Source organism: Paroedura picta, chromosome 3 (genome assembly GCF_049243985.1).
Source record: "Paroedura picta isolate Pp20150507F chromosome 3, Ppicta_v3.0, whole genome shotgun sequence".
In the NCBI taxonomy this organism is placed as follows: domain Eukaryota; kingdom Metazoa; phylum Chordata; class Lepidosauria; order Squamata; family Gekkonidae; genus Paroedura; species Paroedura picta.
Genome location: NC_135371.1, coordinates 24,688,640 through 24,713,990, shown reverse-complemented (window position 1 = coordinate 24,713,990; position 25,351 = coordinate 24,688,640). Strand labels below are relative to the sequence as shown.

Below are 25,351 nucleotides of genomic sequence, written 5' to 3'. Positions count from 1 at the left end.
GGGGGGCGCTGTTCGAAACCCTCCCCCCGCGCAGTTCCTGTCGGTGTCATTTTTTGGATGCAAGCATGTCGTTGAGCGTGCGTTTGGAGCGCAGTGGCGCCTTCCTGCCCCACCCCCATTTCTCTTTTGGCCCTGGCGGGCTCCACCGGTTGCCCCCTCTCCATCCATCCCAGTGGGATGGAGATCTAAGTGAGCAGGATGAAGGGAGGTAAAGTCACGATGGAGCTCAGTCGTTGCTGGCTCCTCATTCTTTTTCAGAGGTTCAGGGTGGCTTCTGCCCCCGCTGATAACCCCCAGGCTTGCTTTCCTCTCCTGGTCGCGTTGAGGGAGGCCGGAAGGATCACGCCAGCCAAGGCAAGGCTCGGCTCGACCGCCGCCCCGTCCATCGCGATGCAGCCCCGAGATGCCGACGCTGCCACTGAGCGCAGCCCATCCCCATGGCTCTGCCCGGCCGCCCCGTGACGACGACGATGCCAGGGCTTGTGTGCCACCGCCTCCTCCTCTTCTTCCTCGTCGTCCTCATCCTAGTCGCCTGCAGCCGCCACCGCGCTCAAGAGGTGACGGTGAGCTAGGGAAGGAGGGAGGGAGCACTGCCGCTGCTGCAGCAGCAGTGGCAGCAGCGGCAGCACATCCCGCCTTCCCTCCCTCCAAATCTGGTCACTTTAGGGTGGAGTGATGGGGTGGCTGAGGCACGGGAGTGACTATACAAGGGTTAATGTGGGAGTAGGAATGCAGGTGCCACCTCCCTCCCAGGCACAGAAACCATGACAGAACTCACACTTTGGAGGGGGACAAGGAATAATGGAAGCCACCATTTCCATAGCTTGTAGCTGAGTTCATTAAGTCAGGAGGGGGAAGGTTGTGAACCTCCTCCAGAGTTTCCGTGGACTTCTGAGGTCCACAGACCCCTGGTTGGGAATCCCTGCCTTAATCCATGACAGAGAGCCAGCTTGTGGTTAGGAGCACACACTTCTAATCTGGCAAGTCGGGTTTGATTCCGCGCTCCCCCACATACAACCAGGTAGGTGACCTTGGGTTTGCCACAGCACTGATAAAGCTTTTCTGACCGAGCAGTGATATCAGGGCTCTCTCAGCCTCACCCACCTCACAGGGTGTCTGTTGTGGGGAGAGGAAAGGGAAGGCAATTATAAGTTGCTTTGAGACTCCTTCAGGTAGAGAGAAGCTGCATATAAGAACCAAGTCTTCTCCTTCAAAGTATGTAGTCTTTCCACATTTTAGCTAAGATAAATTATTCAAGGAAAAAACATGATCTGGTAAACTTTGTGATCTGGCGCCAGGCACTGCTTGTGCCTATTTCCTATCTAGTTCATAGTTTGAGAACATACACTTTGTTCAGACAAGTAATCACGTAGGTTTAGGTCATCAGGACATAAAGACTTTCAGGCTACAGGCAGACTCAAAGTGATGTCTCTGAGCCAGTGGGGCCAGGAGGGCTCTTTGGCTCAGGCTTCACATTTAGACTTATGTCCGCAAGGCTGTACACACAGTTACAAAGATACAGCAGCAAGATTGAAAGAACACAACTTTCATCATACAGCTTTCCATTTGCGTCCCATTCGTGGGCCTCACCATCTGCAGTGCACACTACGAATTAAAACATACCACAGTTTTTGTAACCCTGTTTTGGCATTTCTTCATTTTGCAAAAGCTGGGCCTGGGCTTCTCTTGACCTCTGAGAGGCCCTGCTGCTGAGATGCCTCCAGAAAAGGCACGTAGTGATAGCCCTCTTGGCTCAGGACCTCTTTGGGCTGCATAACCGAATTCCATTAAAAACTCTCTTTTCCCTCAGAAACCAACACATTAGGAGAAAGCGAATCACACTTTCTCTCTGAAATCTCTACAGGTTGGGAATTTTGGACTCTGCATTACCGTATGTTTGACTATTGTTGGTTATTTTTTATTCATAAAATATTAATATTTCAAAATCGTTTTTGAGCATGCCCTTGAAACCAGTACACGAGAAATGTAGAGGAGTGTGGTCTTTCCAGCTTTGCATATACATACACCATCCAATATCTGAGCTGGATTAAATTTTCATAGGCAAGTATCTCTTTTCAGTCTCTTTGGTGACTTCCACATATGTTGCCTACCTTGTGTTTAATGCTGTTGGGAAGCACCACAGCGTCACTGTGCATTGGTGTACTTCTCGCCAGCTTTTCCCCATCCTTTATCACACCTGCTTTACTCTCCAAAGGTTTGTAAGATTGCAGTAAAACTTGGTTGGCAGTTGTGTGGGTGGAAAAATTCAGATTTTCCTGCATGCTTAGCAGCCGTATACTCTAGCTCCATCCCTGTAGGAACCATTTCCACCCTCTGCAACCTGGGGGTGGGGGGTTGCATTTATTTATTTTTTAATTGGTACTGAGAATATCATTATGTTGTTGTAACAATAGTTGTAACAGGTTCTCTGAATTCCCAGGTTTTCAAAAGATACATTTCTGGCTATTTTCCTTGCTGAGATATAAGACTAAAGACACATCTTTGCAGTGAAAGAGGCAAGAGATTTGCTTAAAAAAATAAAGTTGAGAACTCAAAGAACCTGCTATGCCTATCGTGGTAACATTATTCTTGTGCCGTTTTCTTAAAAAAATGCAAATGCTCTGGTGGTTCTGGTGGTTCTGGTGGGTCTTGTTTTTTTATTTATTACTACCTGGTTCTAAGTTATCTAAAGCAAGGGGATTTGGTTTCTAAAGCTGTGTTGCTGGATTCCTGTGGAACTACATGTATTCCCACTTCCAGTGATGTGGTGGTTACATGGCCTTTATTGGTTTCTTTCTGGTTAGCTTTTGTTGTATGGCTCCAGCAATTGCAGAATGTCCAGTGAAAGCCAGTTTGGTGTAGTAGGAAGAGCGGCAGCTTCTAATCTGGCAAGCCGGGATTGATTCCCCGTTCCTCCTCTGAAGCCAGCTGGGTGACCTTGGGTTAGTCACAGTCTTGTTAGAGCTGTTCTCACAGAGCAGTTCTGTCAGAACTCTCAGCCTCATCTACCTCACAAGGTGTCTGTTGTGGGGAAAGGAAGGGAAAGGTGTTTGTAAGTCACTTTGGAACTCCTTCAGGTAGTGAAAAGCGGGGTATAAAACCCCCCAGTACTTCTTCTTAGTATGTCTGGTATGTCTTGCTAGCCTCATCTGCTTGTAGTTTTTGTTTCATGTTGGTTTCTCTGCATCTCCCTTTGCTTTATTATTTTTCTTTTCCCATCCATTTTTCAAGGGCCTTTATACAATTTAAAATAAATGTTTCCATGCACAAGTTTAGAAAGAATTCAGACTGAAAGCAGTCCCAGCAGCTGCACAGAATTCTGGAAGTAATACTTGATTTGTTCAGTTAGATTTATCACAAAGCAGTGTATCAGTCAAATGGGTCCGTGCATTAAAACGGGCTCCAATTGGAATCAATAAAAAAGGATGCTCAAGAATACCGTGGGATTAACTAGGGATTAACATGTGGGATTAACTAGGGTTGCCAGGTCTAGGTGGGGAAATTCCTGGGAATTTGGGGGTAGGTCTTGGAGAGGATGGGGTTTGGGAACGGGAAGAGGGGGACCTCAGCAGGGTATAATGTCATAGAGTCCACCCTGCAAAGCAACCATTGCCTCCCTGGGAACTGATCTCTGTGGCCTGGAGAAGAGATATAATTCTGGGAGATCTCCAGGGTCCATCTGGAGGTTGGTAACCCTAGGATCAACTGACACATACCATGGCAATTTTAATTCTAGAACAACTCAGGAGAATGGAAAAGACCTTACTCAAACAGCATCTACTGCAGAGGTAGTCAACCTGTGGTCCTCCACATGTCTATGGACTACAATTCCCATAAGCCCCTGCCAGCATTTGCTGGCAGGGGCTCATGGGATTGTAGTCTATGGGCATCTGGAGGACCACAGGTTGACTACCCCTGATCTTCTGAACATAATGTTCTTTCCCCTTTTCTACATGTACTTCTCCTGCTAGGATGCAGTAAGAGCCACACTGTGTCCAGGAGAAGGGGTGACAGAAGGGAGGAACTCCACAGCAAGGCTGACTTCTTTAGTTCATTTGCTTCTGCGTACCTTTGTGCAGAGGTAATTATGCAAAAGCTTAATCTGGAAGAATCTATGATCGGAGTCAAAATTGGAAGTCGTAACATCAATAATCAATAATCTCCACTATGCAGATGAATCTCCAGCTGGATAGAGGCGGGTCAGCTGTGTTGGTCCTTTTAGACCTATCGGCGGCCTTTGACATCGTGGACCACGAACTGTTGGTCCATCGCCTGGCCGGTACGGGGATACGGGGCACAGCCTTGTGCTGGATACGCTCCTTCCTCCAGAACCGGTCCCAGAGGGTTGCTGTGGGGGAAGAGCTCTCGCGGCCCTATAGACTCCCTTGCGGGGTCCCTCAGGGTGCGGTCCTCTCCCCCACATTGTTTAACATCTTTATGCGCCCTCTGGCCCAGCTGGTACGGAGCTTTGGGCTGGGTTGCCATCAGTACGCTGATGACACCCAGCTCTATCTCCTAATGGACGGTCACCCGAATTCCCCCCCGGAACCATTTGCCAGATGTCTGGAAGCAGTGACAGAATGGTTCGAGCAGAGTCGCCTGAAACTCAACCCCTCCAAGACGGAGGTCCTGTGGCTGGGGGGAAGGGGGCGGGAACAGATAGCGCGTTTACCCACCCTAGCAGGGGTGCAACTTACCATCATGCCCCAAGCTAGGAATTTGGGTGTGACCATTGATGCCTCCCTGACTATGGAGGCTCAGGTCAAGAGAGTAGCGGGCCAGGCATTTTTCTACCTTCGCCAGGCCCGGCTACTAGCGCCCTACCTGTCCCCTGACCACTTGGCCACAGTGATCCATGCGACAGTCACCTCCAGAATAGATTTCTGTAACTCGCTCTACGCAGGCCTACCCTTGTCCCTGATCCAGAAACTACAGCTGGTACAAAATGCAGCTGCCAGGGTCCTCACTGGAACATCTTGGAGGGCCCACATCCAGCCGGTGCTGAGGCAGCTGCATTGGCTGCCAATTGCTGCCCGGATCCGGTTCAAGGTTTTGGTTTTAACCTTCAAGGCCATACGCGGGTTGGGACCCACATACCTGAGGGACCGCCTACCGCTCTATGCCCCCCGCAGGGCCTTACGCTCTGCGGGTGAGAACCTGTTGGTCGTCCCCGGCCCGAAGGAAGCGCGCCTAGCCTCGACCAGGGCCAGGGCTTTTTCAGTCCTGGCCCCTACCTGGTGGAATGAGCTCCCGGGTGAGCTGCGGGCCCTGCGGGATTTGTCAGCTTTCCGCAGGGCTTGTAAAACGGAGCTCTTCCACCAGGTCTATGGTTGAGGCTGGGGTCAGCAAATCAGGGACATCGCTCCCCCCCTAGGAGTTGGAGTGTACGCTACTCCCCTATCCTTTCCTCTTCACCTCTTAATAATTGGGGGAGGGATGGGATTTTTAGCAGCCATGTTAGTAGAGTGATGTTTTAATGGGAATTTTAATGGGATTAGTTGTTGTGACCCGCCTCGAGCCTATCGGGAGAGGCGGGAAATAAATCTAATAAATCTAATAAATCTAATAAATCTAATAATAATAATAATAATAATAATAATAATAATAATAATAATAATACACTGCTTGCTGAATCAGAGTGTGATCTGAATACCCTGATAAAGAGACTAAAAGAAGAAAGTGAAAAGATGGGACTACACCTAAATATCAAAAAGACCAAGATCATGACAACTACTGGCAGTAGTACCAAAGGCACGACTGACAACAAGAACATTGAATGTATTGATGATTTCATCTTTCTTGGCTCTATGATCACTTAGAGTGGTGGATGCAGCCGTGAAATCAAATGGCAAATAACACTTGGGCCGGAACGTAATGTTAGGCATGAACTGAATATGGAAGAGTAATGATATCAGCCTTAATACAAAGTGCCAGCTAGTCAAAGTGCCAGCTATTGTCTTCCCTATAACAACCTATGGATGCGAAAGCTAGACCCTGAAGAAGGAAGCCAGGAGGAGAATAGATGCTTTTGAATTATGGTGTTGGAGACGAATGCTGCGAATCCCATGGACAGCCAAAGTCACCAACAAGATAGTTTTAGAGAGGAGCAAACCAACTATGTAATTAGAAGGGAAGATATTACGGCTAAGGCTCACTTCCTTTGGACACATCATGCGATCAAACTCACTAGAAAAATCATTAATGCTCAGCATAAAGGTAAAGGTAAAGGTATCCCCTGTGCAAGCACCGAGTCATGTCTGACCCTTGGGGTGACGCCCTCTAGCGTTTTCATGGCAGACTCAATACGGGGTGGTTTGCCAGTGCCTTCCCCAGTCATCACCGTTTACCCCCCAGCAAGCTGGGTACTCAATGCTCAGCATGGTCAGCGGCAAAAGGAAATGTGGTTGTCTAGGGATCCGCTGGCTCGACACGATCAAAGCCCATACAGGGATGACCATGAACCAACTAAAAGAAGCAGTCAGAGTCAGGGTTGCATGGCCAAGACTTTCCTATAGAATCGCCGAGGGTCGGACACGACTGAACGGATGACATCATCATCATCGCAGCTTGTATGTCTCTGCCATGCGTCTGCTGCTGGTTCCTCAAAAGCGTCATCTCTCTCTCTTCCCTGCCAAAGCTACAGCAGGATGGAACACAGTTTCCACCTAGTGACTCCTCTGGCAAATGCCAGATCACTGAAAGCCTTTTGCTACTAATTTACTCCCCCCTCCGCCCATTTCCAGACTTACTGATGACCACTACGACTATAACTTGGATCAGCAAGTGATTTCAGGTAGAAACGATTGTTTTTTTTACAAAAGGTGTATTGAAGCACTGATTGATTAAACCGGAGCACGATGTTTTCTGGAAACAGTCCAATGGCTTTTAGGGAAAAAAATCTCTGATGGATTATGTGCACATTTTATTAAATGAAAATTCAGACAATGAGCTTAATAATAGTCCCATCCCGAAACACCTATCGCTGCTCCCTGCATTGAAAGCGCAGAATAGAAATGAAATAATTGAATCAGCTTGCATGCTACTGATTCTACTCTTGTCAACCTGCTGTTAGTTAATTTAATTTGAAGGGTATTTTTTTAAAAAACCTCCTTTAAATTAATGGGCTATTGACTTTGTCCTTTGTTGTGATTTTATACACTTTTGTATTGCAAGGCAGGCTGATCAACTATGAAGTTCTGGAATAATATATACTTAGTAAAATAATATTAGATAACGGAATTAACATTTATTTCCATTTTTCAGCTTGTAATTTAGTTTGGAAAGCCATATCTTCTCAAGTAATTTCGTACAAGCTGATGAATTGCATCCACCAAATTAAATTAAATAACAGATGTATAAAGACGATTTATGACCCCCCCCCTTTTCCTTTCAAAAACTCAACATGATTAATAGTCACAATCACTTGGCAGAAAGGAAAGATAAGACTGGTTATAGAATCATAGAATCAAAGAGTTGGAAGGGGCCATACAGGCCATCTACTCCAACCCCCTGCTCAACGCAGGATCAGCCCAAAGGGCAACTGATTTTGGCTTCAGCCCTGTTTAAATGTAGGCTGTTTTGGAACCCACGAATTTTATAAGCATACACCTCCTAATTCTGTTCAGGATCACAGTAGTTGTGAGTTCAGAATTCCTGAGAGTAAAGGGCCTTCCCATAAGATGCTAACGTATACTGCACAGAATATTTTAAAATTCATTTCATCTATTATAAAATTATGTCAACAGTTGCTCCCTGAGAAGCTACTGAAAGCCAGTAGAGGTAGAGAGTTGGACTAAAGGTAAAGGTAAAGGTATCCCCTGTGCAAGCACCGAGTCATGTCTGACCCTTGGGGTGACGCCCTCTAGCGTTTTCATGGCAGACTCAATACGGGGTGGTTTGCCAGTGCCTTCCCCAGTCATGACCGTTTACCCCCCAGCAAGCTGGGTACTCATTTTACCGACCTCGGAAGGATGGAAGGCTGAGTCAACCTTGAGCCGGCTGCTGGGATTGAACTCCCAGCATAATGGGCAAAGCTTTCAGACGGCTGCCTTACCACTCTGCGCCACAAGAGGCTCTTAGAGAGTTGGACTAGGATCTCGGAAATCCATGTCTGAAACTTGATGGATGACCTTGGGCCAGTCCCATACTCTCAGCTTACTCTACCTCAAAGGGTTGTTTTGAAGATCGAATAACGGAGAGGAGGAGGAGGAGCATGTAAGCCACATTGAGGGCCTGTTGAGGAGAGAGGCAAAGTATTAATAAAACAAATGAATAATAAATATATATCAGGGCTTGAGGGATCATTTTTGTGAATGTTCCCATTTTCTTTATAACACCACTTCTCTTTTTGGGGTAATTTTGAAGGATTGAAAATAACCAGGAAATAAACATGGAAGGCATCCCCACTGCCAAGGAACTGGGCTGATGTTCCTTGTTTTCTACTCCACACTGCAGCACAATAAAATAGGAACCACTGGCCCACTTGACTTGGTGTGGTTTCCAGTGAGTGAGAAAAGAGCACGGAGACCTGTGATTTTTTTATATTGTGTGAAGACTTTGGGGTCCCTCTAAGGATGCAGTGCCCCCTGTTAGCCCTGAAGCTCACTTCTGTTGGCAGTAGTATCTGCGAAAAGGATCTAGGGTCTTAGTAGACTTAGTACACTGAACATGAGTCAGCAGTGTCACTTGGTGGCTAAAAAGGTAAATGGGATTTTGGGGTGTATCAGAAGAAGTATAGTGTCCTGATCGTGCAAGGTGATGGTACTGCTTTACTCTGCTCTGGTTAGACCTCACTTAGAGCACTGTGTTCAGTTTGGGCACCACAATTGAAGAAGGATGTAGGCAAACTGGAGCGAGTCCAGAGGAGGGCAATGAAAATGATGAGGGGTTTGGGGAACAAGATGTATGAGGAAAGGTTGAGGGAGCTTGGTCTGTTTAGCCTGGAGAGATGACGAAGAGATGGTATGATAGCCATTTTCAAGTACTTGAAGGGCTGTCCCATACAGCAGGGGTAGTCAACCTGTGGTCCTCCAGATGTCCATGGACTACAATTCCCATGAACCCCTGCCAGTAAATGCTGGCAGGGACTCATGGGAATTGTAGTCCATGGACATCTGGAGGACCACAGGTTGACTACCCCTGCCATACAGGTTTGAGCAGAGTTGTTTTCTGTTGCCCCAGAGGGTCTACAGTTTTTAAGCAGAGGCCATCTGACAGAAGTGTTGATTCTGTGAATTTAGTCAGATTGTGGGTGGGTGGGCAGAGGGAATTGTGTCCATGCTTGTCTCTTGTGGCCATTTTCTCCATTTTGCAGGGGGTTGGCCTAGATGACCCTGGAGATCCCTCCCAACTCTGATTCTATGTTTATTATGAACTGCTTTAAGGTGACTTTAGGCAGGAAGGCAATAATGTTGCCGAATTAAGTTAATTAACATACATCTTGGAACAGATTTTTTAGAAAGGAGGACAGAAAGTGAGAAATGCTGCCTTGAATTCATTTGCTAAGAGGCAACATTAAAATCACTTGAAAACAAACAAATAGGAATTTCTGTGGTGTCTGCTGTTTGTTTATTTTAGTTAGTGACACCCTGCTTTTCAGTGGGGTACCAGATCAGCTTATGGCATCATTCTCGTGATCTGTGTTTTATCCTCACAAACAACAACCAGTGAGGGAAGCTGAGCTGAGAGTGTTACTGGCCCAAGGTCACCCAGTGGGTTCCGCACCGGAGTGGGGATTTGAACCTGTGCCTCCCAGTTCACAGGTTAACTTTCCAACCACTGCACCACACTGGCTCTCACGGTGCTGCTCGGAATAGCTGCTTCATTTCATTTCATGCTACAGGCTGATGTGAGGTGTCACGATGTGGAACCGGCAATGTGAAACACAGTGTCAGCAGGTACATGGACAAATATCCCTCCCACCGGGCAGCGGCTTAGGGCAGTAAAATATTGTAACCACCAAACACCAGGATTCACTGAGAAATGTTAAGTACCGACATAATTATTGTCCCCAGCTGCTGAATGACTATTCATCCGTTTGGTTAACAACCCAGAATGGTCAGCAAATGTTTTATCAATCAAAGCAAATGGGTAGGAGTTTGTTTCCTTCTAGGCAGGGAATCCTGTTGTTATTTTCTTTGCTTGTTTGACTGGATTTACATACTAGAGTTTAATGAAGACAATTCCGCTCCCCACTGCCAACAGAGGTTTGTCCGTGGTTGGCCTCTCTCCTCCTGGCAGGAGCATACCTACCCTGTTTGGTGCCTGGGGCAAGCAGGTGAGCGAGTCTTAGTAACAGGGAATGGGGCCTCTGTAGAGAAATTCCTGCTTGCAAACCAGGGCCTCTTCTGCATGATGGATAAGCTGATGAAAACGGACTAAATACATCGTCGTTTTTCTGATCTCTGCACAGGAGAGTGAATTTACTCCGCAAAACTGATTTTGCTCTGCATGGTGAACTGCCTCTTCGGTGCTCTTTTAAGCGTTGTTTCTTATAGATGCTTTTCACCGATTCATTTCTCTCCTGCCTGCCTGAGACAGGCTATTAGCCATGCAGGGAAGCTCCTTAGTTATGCAGATTAGTGACTGCATTCGAGAACAAAGCAGAGTTGGCAAAACTGCAGGGGGCAGGGCTATGAATTGTTTCATGCAGAGAGAATTGCAACGTAGTTTTTCAACAGACTATATTCAATGCAGAACAACGATTGTAGTATAATAAAACTGGTTGTTTTTTAAACTGTTTTATTTGGCTCCGTGCAGAATACCTCCAGGCCCCTTCCTCGGTGCCTGACATCCAACTGCCTCCACCAAGGCTGGGGGCAGTGGAACCAGTTGCCCCAAACGACAAATCCCTTGGCTCATCCCTGCCCTCGGGAAGGTGGGGTGGGGGGCTGGTGGCCATTGGGGGGCGGCCAACATGAGTCCTGGCTGCCATATTCTAAATATATCATTGCCTCCTTAAGGGCAGAGGACAATTTAGAATTTCCTAATCAAGGAAGGCTTCAGTCAACCTACCATCTCCTGTAACATCTGAATCCAGATGCTTAGGCAAACTGAATTTTGTTTCCCTCTCCCAAGTTTGGGGCAAACTGGAGATCGACAGCAGTCTTCTCAAATCAGCAAGAAGAATTGTTTTTAGCCGCTGCTTTTTTCTACCCTAAAGAGTCCTAAAAGCACGTCTCCATAGCGGACACCTTGTGAGGTAGATGCAGCCGAGAGAGTGCTGAGAGAACTGTGACTGGCCCAAGGTCACCCAGCAGGCTTCACGTGGAGGACGGGAAATCAAATCCGGTTCTCCAGGTGAGAGTCTGCTGCTCTTAAACAGGACACCACGCAGGCTGTAAAGTGCTTAAGTGTGCTCCGCACCTGAGTGAAGGAGGAAGGAAAGGGACAGGAGCAAGGGGAGTGGCTGAGCACAGCGTCAAGCTATGTTCATGCCCATCATGGACCAAACTTGTCAAGGCGCCCTGATGCAGCTGCTGTGTGTGAAGAAACAGCAGTTTCGAAATGATAGAGCCTGCTGTGAGTTAGATGAAAAGTGAAGGCTGAAGAGCATCTCTCTCTCAGGGTAGCCGATCTATTGCTCTTTATGAGTTCTGCTTTTCCTCTCCCCGTGATCAGGTTGCAAGGATGTTAACAATAGGACGTTTGGGAGGACATGGATTCACAGGGTTGCTATGGGTTGGAAGTGACTTAACACACACATGCATATGTATATGTATATATGTAAATAAAGCAACTGAGAGCCAGTTTGGTGTGAGAGCCAGCTTGGTGTAGTGGTTAGGAGTGTGGACCTCTAATCCGGTGAGGTGGGTTTGATTCTGAGCTCCCCCACATGCAGCCAGCTGGGTGACCTTGGGCTCGCCACAGCGCTGATAAAGCTGTTCTGACCAAGCAGGGGTATCAGGGCTGTCTTAGCCTCACCCACCTCACAGGGTGTCTCTTGTGGGAAGAGGAAAGGGAAGGCGAATGTGAGCTGCTTTGAGACTCCTTCGGGTAGAGAAAAGCTACATATAAGAACCAACTCTTATTTTTCTTCTTCTAAAATGCCCAAATCTAGCATTTTGCCCAATTTGTGATGGCACTCAGGGAGGCAGAGTGTCTTCATGGGGTATTAGAGAAAGATTCCAGTTGGGCCTGGCTTCCATTTATTAGTTCACATACACGATGTGTGTTTAGAGCATTGCAGTGCCTTGCCAAGATTAGGCAAGTAAAGGTGCATGAAATTCTTGGGGGCCCAGATATCCTCCTGGGGAGGGGAGCAGCATTGGTAGCAGCCAGGTAGTGTCAACAGTGCTGAGTGGGATAGGATTTCACTGCATTGCTATGTAAGCTTGACAACAGGGCTGTAAAAAAAAATGTCCTCTCCCTTTAACAAAAGGAGACAAAATAACATTACCAGATGAATAAGATGCTGGTGAGATGGGGTGATTGTCAGACTGAGATCTGGGAGACCCTGCTTTGAATCCCTGCCCTTGCTGGGTGATCTGAGGCCAGTCACACACCCTCAGCCTGACCTACCTCCAAGGGCCATTGTGAGATAAAAGGGAAGAGAGGAGAACAATGAAAGCCACTTTGATCCCCATTGGAGGGAAAGGTGTGCTGTAAAGGAAGGAAGGAACAATAACAAGGCCCTGCCAGAACTCCCACAATTCCATAGGGCCTTCAAAAGGGGGCTCCTCCACCAGGCAATTACTTGAGGTCGACCGACCCAACAACATCCACTGGTCCCCCTTAAGACACCCCTTCCATGAACCAATCTGACCTCCCTGGGGGGTTCTGTTAAAGCTGCCATTCCTGTTAAAGTATTGTTTATAATTCTGTTAATCTTAGAACCACTTTTGGAACTGTTGTTGTTATGTTATATTACGACTGCGTTATATATCTATGATGTTCTATGTAATACCCCACAACGTTTTATGTAAACTGATCTGAGCCATATGGGAGAGCGGTAGAAAAATCTGATCAATAAATAAAGTTATTGTTGATAAGAAAAATAATAATCTTTTCTCCTGTACGTTATGTCTGAGAGGACTGTATGGGTGGTGAGCTCTTTGTGCCTCCCTTATTTCCTCTGCATAGCAGAACCGAGAGTTATAAAAGGATTTGAGCCGACATAGGCAGAAACGAGCACCGCTTTGGTCAACTGCAAAGGACCTGCAGCTCATATGCTCTTGCCTCATGGGAGTAATCTTTATACTCACACCAAAATAAGTTGCACCTTTCTAGAATTTATGTTTCCTGTGGTTTGGGGGGTAAGATTTGTCTCTTCCATTACCTGCAGGTACGACTTCCATTTTCGAGGAAGTCTTATAATCAAATTTTCAAGAGTGATTGATGTGCTGACCTTCAAATTGCTTCCTTGGTGAAGGTCTATTTATTTCCAGCTTGTTGCAGGAGGGTATTTGGCTTTTGAAAAGCTTCTCCTCCTTCCTGAAATTCTTGAGGCCTGAGCCTGGAATCCTAAGCTGTCCTATTGTGGAGAACAAAGTTAGATTGACTCGAGTGAGACTTGACTTGACGGTAAACAGGCTTAGAACTCAGCTTCGGAAATCTCGATGGTGGCTGGGGTGTGCAGGGGAGGGCAATGATCACAGATTAGATCAGGGGTAGTCAAACTGCGGCCCTCCAGATGTCCATGGACTACAATTCCCAGGAGCCCCTGCCAGCGAATGCTGGCAGGGGCTTCTGGGAATTGTAGTCCATGGACATCTGGAGGGCCGCAGTTTGACTACCCCTGGATTAGATTCATCCACTTTTTGTTCTCCTTTCCTCTGGCCATTTTGGAGTAAGCAACTTGAGCATTTGCATCTTAAAGGCTCACTCTGATGTAGTTATTTGATCCACAGGATATCTGACTGAATACACATAGGAATATTTTGCCCTAATGGACCATTGATGTAATTTGGCAGTGACTACAAAAAAGCATGTGACTCCCTTCCCCCCACCCTTCTTAAGTACATCACAAACTGCTTTTGAAGGTCAGAAGAGGGTTTTTTTTTTTAATATCCCGCACGGGCCCCCATTCCCGAATTGTCCTCATAGCCGTTCTATATGTTAGGCTAGGCACAAACAAAGAGCCAAGGTCGTCCGGTAAGCATCAAAGAGCAGTAGGTATTTGAAAGTGGGTCTCCCAGGTGCTGAACCCAGTGTTCTAAAGCAGGGGTAGTCAACTGGTGGTCCTCCAGATGTCCATGGACTACAATTCCTATGAGTCCCTGCCAGCAAACGCTCATGGGAATTGTAGTCCATGAACAGCTGGAGGACCACAGGTTGAATACCCCTGTTCTAAAGCAGCCATAATGAGCCTCTTGTGGCGCAGAGTGGTAAGGCAGCCGTCTGAAAGCTTTGCCCATAAGGCTGGGAGTTCAATCCCAGCAGCCGGCTCAAGGTTGACTCAGCCTTCCATCCTTCTGAGGTTGGTAAAATGAGTACCCAGCTTGCTGGGGGGTAAACGGTCATGACTGGGGAAGGCACTGGCAAACCACCCCGTATTGAGTCTGCCATGAAAACTCTAGAGGGCGTCACCCCAAGGGTCAGACATGACTCGGTGCTTGCACAGGGAATACCTTTACCTTTACCTTTAAAGCAGCCATTCTCAACAGGGGCCACATAACCCCCCCCCCGGCTGTCCCTGGGACTTTTGAATGGGGGCACAGACTGAAAAATGTGAGGAGGAGAGTCCAAAGGGTTAGAAATCATAGAATCCGAGAGTTGGAAGATGCTAAACAGGCCATCTAGTCCAACCCCTTGCTTAATGCATGATCAGCCTAAAGCAGCCAGGATAAGTATCTGTCCAGCCTCTGCTTAAAGACTGCCAGTGAGGGGGAGCTCACCACCTCTTTAGGCAGTTAGTCCCACCGTTGAATTACTCTGACTGTGAAATTTTCTTCCTGATATCTAGCCAATGTAGTTTAAACCCATCACTATGGGTCCTTTCCTCTGCTACCAATAGGAACCTTTCCCTGCCCCCCTCTATGTGACAACCTTTCAAATACTTAAAGACAGCAATCATGTCCCCTCTCAACCTCCTCTTCTCCAGGCTGAACATTCCCAAGTCCCTCAGCCTTTCCTCATAGGGCTTGGTCCTTAGGCCCCGGATCATTCTCGTTGCTCTCCTCTGAACCCTCTCAATTTTGTCCATGTCCTGGTAACTGAACCAATGAAATGCCCTTTTTGTCATGTATGATGCCATTAATTGCTAGAAAGTTTGAACTTCATCAAGGGAAAGAAAAAGAAATCATGTAATCCATTCCTTTGTGTGTACTTGAATTAATGCGTTCAAGAAAAAGAAATGAACACACATGCGCCTCTTGGTCAAATGTTCTAGAAATCTGTCTTGCGTATTTACAAGACAAGGTATGTTGAGAATAATTAGTTCATGCTTAGCTTAGGCCAGGGTGGCCAAACTTTGGTTCTTCAGATGTCCATGGAGTACAATGTTCATGACAGGGACTCATGGTAATTGTAGTCCATGAACATCTGGAGAGCCACAGTTTGGCCACCCCTGACTCAGGCCTTTTTTAGCCTAGCCAAGCAGCCAGCCTAATGCTGGGGCCCCTGAAACCTGAGAAGAGCCCCTAGAAGGGCCCGAATACTCTGGCTGGATTGTGCCTGTTGCTCATAAAACTGCACATGATCTTTCTACTTTTGCAGATTCATCTACTTTTGCTAGCACAAAGCAATTGCTGCATTGGGTGTTGCACCTGTCCTGTTTTGTTCTTCACCGAAAGACGAAGAGAAAATCACTTTTGGGATTTTGTTTTGTTTTCCAGCTGCCATTGTTATCCAGAAGTGGTGGTGTCAGATGAGCCCTTGTCTGGAAGGAGAGGAATGTAAAGTGCTTCCTGATGCCACAGGGTGGTCCTGCAGCAGTGGGAATAAAGTCAAAACCACCAAGGCAAGTCTTCGTTCCTTAGGAAGGCAGGGATAGTTTTGTAAGGGATTCTGTCCCGATGACTCCGCCCCACCTTACATTCTTGTCCAACAAAGGACTCTACTACGCAGCATGCAGCTGTGGAAGTGTATTGGGAAATGCCAGTAGAAGACAGTTTTATTGAAAGGCTTAGATTGCTGAAGACAATTTTTTTAATAAACAAATAATAGTTTACGGACCACTCAGGCTCCTCCCAGGTATACACATCAGAGACACATCACAAAATAGGCAAGGCTAGGGTGTGGTTAAACAGTTCACATGATTTGCACAAGGATTTGGGTTCTCACCAGAAGCAATCTATAATTTTGTTATACAGTGTCCAAACAGTCTGAGAACCCCGGCCTTCTTTCCAGATAAATACATTTCCAGGCTCTTTCTGGTGACCCAAATTTCACATTTCCTGGTGGCCTCAGCCATTGAGAAACTACTTTGCTCCCGTCTGTGTAATCTCTCCTTGGCTTCTCTTTTGGGTGGATTCCATGTAGTTATCTTGCCTTGAACTGTTAGGAAAGGCAGGGCATAAATATTTTAATTAATAAAACAAATACATGTTTTTGTTGTCTGTAAATGTCAGTCTCATTTGTGCATTGTGTGTGTGTGTGTGTAATGGGTTCTAAACTGCCCATTTATGGACAGTCCATCATCTTCCTAACATGAAAATATTAGCCACAATTTTGAAATTGTTAAATTTGAAAGTTCCTGATATGTAGATAGATGAAGCCCAAGATCCAAGCAAAGGCTCAGTAGCTGATTCCAGCCTTCTTTTGTGAATTGGCTCACTGAAACCATGAGGCTATCTGATGAAATGTGGTTTGACTCGTGAAAGTTTATACTGGGGAAAATGCTGTTGGACTTTTAAAGTGCTATTGGACTCATATATTGTTCGACATGTATAGGGATGAACAAGAGCAGCATTAGCCCCATAACTAGAAGAGAAATGCTGTTTCCCTGAAAGGCCCTCCCTTATTTTGCTTTACATTACTTAGAGTAATGCCTCTGACATTGATTTTGCTGCTGTCAGAGATGGTACAGAGATTAATGTAAAGGGCAGACTTGCAGATCTGCTTGTCAGCATATGCTTGTTTAAAACTTAAGAAACATTCAGCCTGAAATGTGACAGGCCAATCTTTGTGCCCCTGAACCTTTGTTTTGCCAAGTCATGAAATGATGTGACAATTCTTTTTTTTTTCTTTCCCAGCCATCCCCAGGAAGAGCAGAAAGAAAGAAAATACAGGCCATGGCTAGATCAAGTGCATAAAATAACTCTGTGATTTTTGTGAGAATTTTAAACACAAGTAGCCCCAGTCCAGGGATTCCATGCTGCACACAAGTTCCAGTGTGCACAGAGTTTTCCCAACCAGAACGTTGCACTTAAGTGGAAACAATCCTTGTATGCATTTACTTGGAGGGAGCTGCTACCTGTGTTGAATGAAATGGGACCACCTATACTCACAAGAGTTCTGGGTGCCTGTTACTTAATGCAATAGATACAGTTCTATCCAACCTTTCTTCCTTCATGGAGCTCAAGGCAGCATCCATAAGGACCCCACCGTGTCTTCCATGTAGCACTCACCATACCTGCTTAACTTCAGCGAGATTCTTGTGTCTTGTTCTGCTGTGTCACGCATCTTCAGGTCACGCTGTGCTCGTCTTTACTTTAGTTGCTTGTTTGATTCCTTTAGAGGAGAGCGCATGGGGATCTGGACTGGAGCAGTAGTTTTACAACAATTAATTTGTTTGGAACACTTTGGCTTAGCGATGACAGTCATGCGAAAACAGTAACCGAGTCTGTCTTTGTGTACGCCCAGCTTTTTTTCTGACACACATGAGATACACTCTCAGCACAGAATTCTATAATAGTGAAGAGTGGTGAGCCTAGGCATATGCCATAGGAGGTGGTCTCCAAAAAGGATAACATTTACATATATTGGTTGGAGCCATCATTTACAGATCCCATTCAACCACTCAGCTATACTTTATAAAGAGTTTAGACATTTCATATAGAGTGTGTTGTTACAATTCTGACCACTGAGGAAGACCCAGTAAGGTCGAAATGCATTTGGTCTTATGTGCTGTTAGTTCTGTATAGTTTTTATGTAGTTTTGATCTTGTTTTTAATTGTGCACTGAAATAAATAATTACAATTTTTGCATTATTTTATTGTATAGCTCAACTTCTGCGTTCCTACCTGTAAAGGTTGGGTTGTGTTCCTTTTTTGGTTTTGGTTTTGTGTACGTCCAACGATCTCTTTATCTGGCCGCAGCTGCATTATTGTGGAGGTGGTGGTGGTAGTGATGGAGATTACGGTGGCCGTCGTCCACAAGCAAGTCAGCAGAGCTCCATGTCCTTTGATCAGAAAGGAGCAGATTCTGGCTTCTTTTCACTGGTTCTGTATCCAGAACTGGAGGGAGCATTCCGATTCTGATTTCGGCCTTTGCGCACATCTATGGTTTCAGATTAACTACTGTGCTGAATTAGCACCCAGGAGTGCCCTAAACTGGTTTTGCTTCATTAAAGTAACAAGCTATTAACTCCTTTCTTCAAAGAAGAGGTCCCCAAGTGTGCAATCCGCATCCCACTGAAGTCGGTGGCAAAGCTCGCTTTGATCTTAATGGGTTCACATTGCACCCAAAGGTGCAGCAAGTATCTTTAATTTGATAAGGATTTTTCCATTTCCTTGTTATTTTGTGAATATATTTTTGACACACAGGGATAGCATATGAGTTGAGGATGGCCACATAATGCAGATAAGCTACCATTTGTATTGCGGATGTATAAGCTCTGGCCTCTCTGTTTGCTTATTTGCAGCCCTGTCTTCTTTAACTCTCTTGGAGATGATAAATATCAGTGTTAGGTTGCCAGATTCCCCAAAGTACAGCCATTTCAATGGAGGATGTCTTTGGGTAAGAAAATATAGTCCCCTGGTCATCAAGCAGCAAAAAGCTGGCTTTTAGTATTATTCAACTTGGGAATAATTCCAAATCTAAATATCAAAACGTTGCCCATGCTATTATTCAGAGCAAACATGCCTTGAACAGTATAAAACATTTTGCTCCCCTAGACAAACATTATTTACATGAAAGTAAACTAATCTGCATGACGGGCTATTACTATCATGGATGAGAGCTGTTACCCAGGATTTATAAAGATGGTAGGAGAAACCCTGCATAATGGCACCCGTAACTTCAAATGCTGTCAAAGCCAACATTTGTCAATGCTTTTATTATCATAGCATGGAGAATGGCTTTAGTATATTCTGGATTAGTGGACATGAGTCCATAGCTGTCCAATCATACCTGCTGGGTCACATGCCCCTAGAGAGTCACCATTGTTTTTTCCTGTGTGGGGGAAGGATTTTCTACTAGTGTGCTTGGATGATAAATAAAGGTAAAGGTATCCCCTGTGCAAGCTCCAAGTCACGTCTGACCCCTGGGGTGACACCCTCTAACGTTTTCATGGCAGACTCAATACGGGGTGTTTTGCCAATGCCTTCCCCAGTCATTACTGTTTACCCCCTAGCAAGCTGGGTACTCATTTTAACGACCTCAGAAGGATGGAAGGCTGAGTCAACCTTGAGCCGCCTGCTGGGATTGAACTCCCAGCCTCATGGGCAGAGCTTTCAGACTGCATGTCTGCTGCCTTACCACTCTGCACCACAAGAGGCTCGGTTGGATAATAAATAGTAATCTATAAAAGGCACGAGCAACTTCTCCTGCCTTTCTGGGCAGGTGAGATGAGCAGAGCTGCAGGTTGTCTAGGTGAGGTTACTCAGTGGTGAGGAGGTTTCGGCAAAGGAAGGATGCCTCTTCCTGTCACATGATTCAGTGTCAGTTGACTGTGACGCCATGTTAATTTTCTGTCTCTCTCACGCAACTCAGTCTTCTGTCTGGAGGCTAAAACTGGGTCCCACATCAGGAAAAATTAAAAACCAGTGTTCTAAAGGAATAATCAGGTAGACTTTGGATAGAAACACCTGAAAAGCAAAGTGTGGCATGACACCAAATAATAAGAAATCTGTGTTAGAGAGCCTAAACACAACTTCACATAAAACACAGAGAAATGAAGAATTTGATAGAGCGACTTCCTTGGAACAACTTCCTTTTTTCAAATACGTAATGACATAGATCCAAAGTTGCTGCTAGGTTTACCAACCTAGTTGCTGCTAGGCATTACCTGTCAGGCACCAGAACCAGTATAATCTAACTGAGACACAAGGGGGGGGGGGGTTAACCCCTCGTCAGTCCATGAATCATACCTGTGGGCTTGTCACTCCCATGCATCGGTGTTTCATAGAATAGAGCAGTGGCTCTGGCAAACTCCTTCCCCAAGAGATGTTGTGCTCTCCTTCAGGAGGGAAGCCTTTTATTGGCATCATTGATATTCAACAAACACCTAGCAGTTGTACCTCGTTGCTCTTGACTACAGGACAATGTGCTCTCAGTTTCAAAACGACCATCTGCAGGAAACCATTCCACGCATGAGATGTCGAGTTTTCCTGCAAACCTTCTGGCCCCCAGAAAGCTCATTCCTGGAGATGAGGGATCCATGTGGAGAAATTGCCCCATAGGTCAGGGGGCCCGTGTAAGGAGAAGCAAGGTTCTGAAATTGTTCCTCCTCCCTGTTCTGACATTACCGCTTTTTTTTTGTCAAGGAAATTCCTAAAGGGTTGCCTAGGGATATAGTTGTAGGGGCACCTGGCAACCTTTCTAAAGCTAAGCAGGGCTGGGTCCAGGAAATGTCTTGATGAGAGACCTCCCTGGAATCCCACGGAAGCCTCTTTGAGTTCCAAGAAGGATACAAATAACATAAATAAAATTAAAGTGCTGGTTTCTTTCAATCCCACCTCCCCAGTTCTTCTTTCAGCACCTTGTCAGAAAGACGTCAGCTTTTTAAAATTAAACCATCATAAGAATACACAACTCCATCTATTCTACATCCACTGTGCTAGATCTGAACCTTAAGACTCTAGCGATCATTTGGTATAAAAGAAAAGGTGAAGAGCAATATAAAGTCCTGGAATAGCGATGTGTTTATATGTTGTTTATGGCTACAGTAACTCTTTGGGGGAAATGAAGAGAGGCACGCAGCAAGGCCTTCATTTTCGGAATGATTATGAAGCCAAATAAAAATTAATGGAACACAGTTTACTGTTTATATTCATGGGCATACCTAATCCACAGAGCACTTTTAAAAATGCATGCCTACTGTGCTCAGAAACCACATTTTGCACTATAAAGTCAAGAGTGCTTATATGAGACAAAAAGCGAGCTCTCAAGCCATCCCTCACGGCCTGGACTTAAAAGTCCTTTTGAGACAACCCTGGAGCTTCTCACTTCCCCTTCAGCATTCGAAATGTTGCTGGAGTCTGTCTGCAGAGAGGTGCTTGACTCGGCATCCGATAATCCCAGCTGCTGCTGCCACCACCACCCTCCCCACCACAAGCACAAAGGATGAAAGAATGAGGAAGAAGTGTTTGCTCTTCCACCGTCACAATAGAACCTTATTTTAGAAGAATTTCCCTTCTGCAGTGTTGCTATTATATACCTAAACACAGCGCTTTTGTTTAAAGCAAAAAATGATGCTAGGACTCACATTTAAGGTTGCAGCAATTTCTACCCCCCCCCCAGTGGAATTAACCCCTCCCCCCGGATTTGGGAGATTGCCATTAAAGTGCTTACAAATTATGGAGACCCTGTGAATTAATGACCTCCAAAAGGCGAAGGAAAAGAGAGAAAAGAAAAATAACTTATAATGTATCTAAAGTTGTTATCAGTCAACCTGAAGGGTTTGAATTCGCCGACCAAGCACTCAAAAAATGTCAGCTAAAAAAAGGCCTGGATACTATTTGTGTACAAGAAATTCATTTTAAAACAAACATGAAAAGATTTTGAATTATAAAAATCCAGGCATGGTATATCCCATATCTGTAAAGAATAAGAAGAAAGGTGTTGCTATATATATTAAAAATTCAAATTTGGAAGTTGTAGAACAACTAAAATATCCAAAAGGAAGATACGTGAATTTGAAGATTTAGATTATAAGAAGGTCAAATATGGATTTTGGCAACAATTTATGCTCCAAATACTGGTCAAAATAAATACTGTGAAAATTTCATCCAAGTCATATTAGATTTCAACAAAGTTAACTATTAATAAGCAGAGACATTCATGGAGTATTGGATGTTAAAAGAGACAGATCCAAAAACGCTGGAGGTAAATTGCCAAAGAATGTCTTAAAATATACAAAGATATTGAATTTGGAAGATGCCTGGAGAATATACCACCCAAATGAAATAAATTATACCTTTTTTTGAGACAGACACGAGACTTATTCGAGAATTGACATGTGTTGGATGTCTAAAACTCTTACTTTAAAAGTCAAGAAGACAGAGATCTTACAGAGAACCATGGCAGATCATTACCCAATAAAATTCTCACTGAAAGGAGAGAGTAAGAAAGTAAGAAGCTGGTGACTGAATAATACACTATTGTTGCAAGAAATGTCCAGAAATGTAAATAAGACCTGATGGAATTTTTTGCTATTAATAATACAATTTTACTGCAACAAAGGTTTGGGAAGTTAGTAAAGCCTATTTTAGAGAAATATTAATAGAAATAGCAACAAAGAAAAAGAAAAAGGGAATTAAAGAGGTTAACAGATCAGTATTAAAAAGCAGAACAAGAGCACAAATTGACGGGAAGCAAAAAGAGACTGAAGGGAGATGAGAAAACAAGAAATCACTTAGGCCGAATAGAAGTGGAAGGTAGGCTATAGATATATAATGGTTTATAAAACAAAGATGTTTTCAAAACGCAAACAAAACAGGTAGATATCTGGGCTACTGTTTAAGAAAGGAGAAGGAAAAGAGAAGAATATTTGGAATTAGAAAACGCCAGCAGATTGTATATACAAAAAAGGAAATACAAGAACAGATAAGAAATTTCTTAAAGAATCTGTATAAATCAGACTTTATATAGGTATCCAAGACTATATAACTTATAACCTTCAAAACAATTTACACCTGAGTACAGAAAGTTATTTAAAATGGGAAATAACAATTCAAGAAATAAACTTTGTCATAAAGTTCCTGGTCCAGATTGTTTGACATTGACCTATTACAAAATCTTGGAAGAAATATCTTTACACTGCTCCGCAGGAGCAGTATAAATAAAAGGTTAAGGGGGTAGGGGTGGGCTGTGTCCATGATGGGCAAAGGGGCCCATTGGCCCCTTGGCCCCTGACTGATCAGCGGAGGATTCAAACAGCAGGCGCCTGGCACCTGGCGATGCTAATCGGCAGGCAGCTGGTGATTGGCCCCTTGGCCTCGGACTGGTGAGTTGGGAGGTGCGCAGCGCCTCCCAACTCGCCCCCACCCCTCCTCGGCTGTGTGTAGCCATTGGCCGCCATTACGCAGCTGCCCACCTACCAGGTAGGTCGGCAAGCAGCTGGGTGAGCCTTCTGCTCACCCCTTGGCCCTCCGACGCCCACGCGGAAGCGCCGGACAGCCACCCGCCTGCAGGAGCCTTCCCACACCCCTGGAAGCATACCTGCTCACCTGCCCTCCCTCCCCTGGCCCGGGGAACATGCCGCTTGGCAGCCCTCAACGCTGCTCGCCCGCCCACCCGTGGCCCGGGGAACACATCACTTGCCCACCCTCCTCCCACAGCCGCTCACCTCTCTGCCGATTGCCCGTCCTCCCACAACGTGTCCAGCCAATGGGCGGGATGAGGCAGGGGAGAGCCTCGCTGCAATCAGTCCAGCTGTGGGGGTGGCAGCGGCCCGGGGGTGGGGGCCTCACCGCCGCCCACAGGTCAGGCTGTGACCAACTCACCGGCTGGAGTGGGGAGTGGGTCCGGACAGACACACAGAGAACCAGTGATGGAGCCAAAGGGACAGAAAACCAAACGGAAAACACACACCAGCAAGAAAGGAAAACAGTAAGGAAGCAAGGAGGGGGGAAGGATGGACAGGGAGAAAAAGGGATGGAACACATAAAGGTAGAGGGATGCCTGCATGGCTGCCTGAAAGGATACAAGAAGATATGACAGAAACACAGGGAAAGAGAGAGAGGCAATGCAACAGAAAACAAGACAGACACCAGAGAGAGAGGGGCAGGGAAAAAGGAAGGACAGAGAGGGAGATAAAGGGCTGGGAGAAATACACGAAGGACAGCCAGCCAGTCACTTAGAACAGACACCCATGGATGGGAGAGACAAAGGATCTACAGGCATGGATGGGTGGCTGGGTAGAAGGATAGGAGGAAGGCAGACAGAAAGACAGAGAGCAAGGAATACAGAATGATAGATGGATGCACAGACAGAGAGAAACAGCAAGGAGATTTAGAAAGACCAGAAGACAGGAAGGGCGATACGCTACATGCCTACACACTCTGTACCCCACCCTTCCTACCGCCCCTGGTCTTTACATATCGCCGACCGTACTCCCAGGACCGCGGGAAGCCGCCCCCACTCTCTGCCCCACTCGCCTGCCCGCGGAGCCAAATGCAGGAGCCTTCTTTCTAGCACCTGCTGTCTGGCAGCCACAGTGGGCTTAAATTCTAGTTAACTATACCTCTAAAGAGCATAATAAATTAAATTCAAGATTCACAAAAATTACCACCTACATGGCAAGAAGCGAACATTACTTTGATACATAATGTAGGTGAGTCCTGGGGTAAGGTCCTGGGGTAAGGGATAAGGTCCTGGGGTAAGGGGCCTTACCCCAGGGCTCACTGTGGCCAGTCCTGGGGTAAGGGGGCAATCGGCAGCCGCTCTGTGCGCGGCTGCCGATTGGCCCCTTGGCCACAGACTGACAAGTGGAGGGCCTAATCGGGACGTGCAAAGCGCCTCCTGGATGGACCCTCCACTTGTCAGTCCGGGGCCAGGGGCTAATCGTTGGCCCCCCCCATCCCGGACAACGCCTACCCCTACAGGCCTTACTCTTTTATTTATACCACTCCCGCGGAGCGGTTTAAAGATAAGAACTGTGGCAAGAGCAACTAAGGGTTATAATTTTAAATGCTGGACATGTCAGGATATAGCTCCATAATTTTATCATATGTAGTGGACTTGCTAAAAAGCAAGGAAAGATTAAATTATGATTCATAATGAGAGGCAAAAGGTATTGAAAATTAAATTTGTATTAGATCCAAAATGTATGCTATTGATTATAGTATCGAATAACATTAGACTGTATCGTGAATGTCTTATAGTATATGGTAACAGCTGCAAGGATTCTATATGCATCAAGATGGAATAAGGAAACACCAACAAATCTTATGGACTGGTCAAACAAGATGTCTGAATATACAAATATACAAACTTTATGTATCTGATGCACTACAGACTAACATTAAACGCCAAAGGAAAATGGAGTATTAGCCTAGATAATATAGATCAGTAAAATGTGATGGAAAAA

At 45.6% G+C, this 25,351-nt stretch overlaps 1 protein-coding gene across 3 annotated transcripts in view; it reads left to right on the top strand.

Moving 5' to 3' along the window:
* Positions 1–25,351, top strand: part of TAFA4 (TAFA chemokine like family member 4) — a 170,756-nt gene that overhangs the window by 136,239 nt on the left and 9,166 nt on the right. The window contains exons 5-6 of one of the 3 annotated variants that reach the window (XM_077325123.1): positions 15,774–15,898; positions 17,133–18,047. The exons of 1 other annotated variant lie outside the window; for it this stretch is intronic. In XM_077325123.1, the coding sequence (XP_077181238.1) occupies positions 15,774–15,898; positions 17,133–17,192 (185 nt within the window). In that variant the 3' untranslated portion in view covers positions 17,193–18,047. Of the gene's footprint in view, positions 1–15,773; positions 15,899–17,132; positions 18,048–25,351 lie in introns of those variants that run through there. One more of the 3 variants, XM_077325124.1, reaches the window with a different exon arrangement.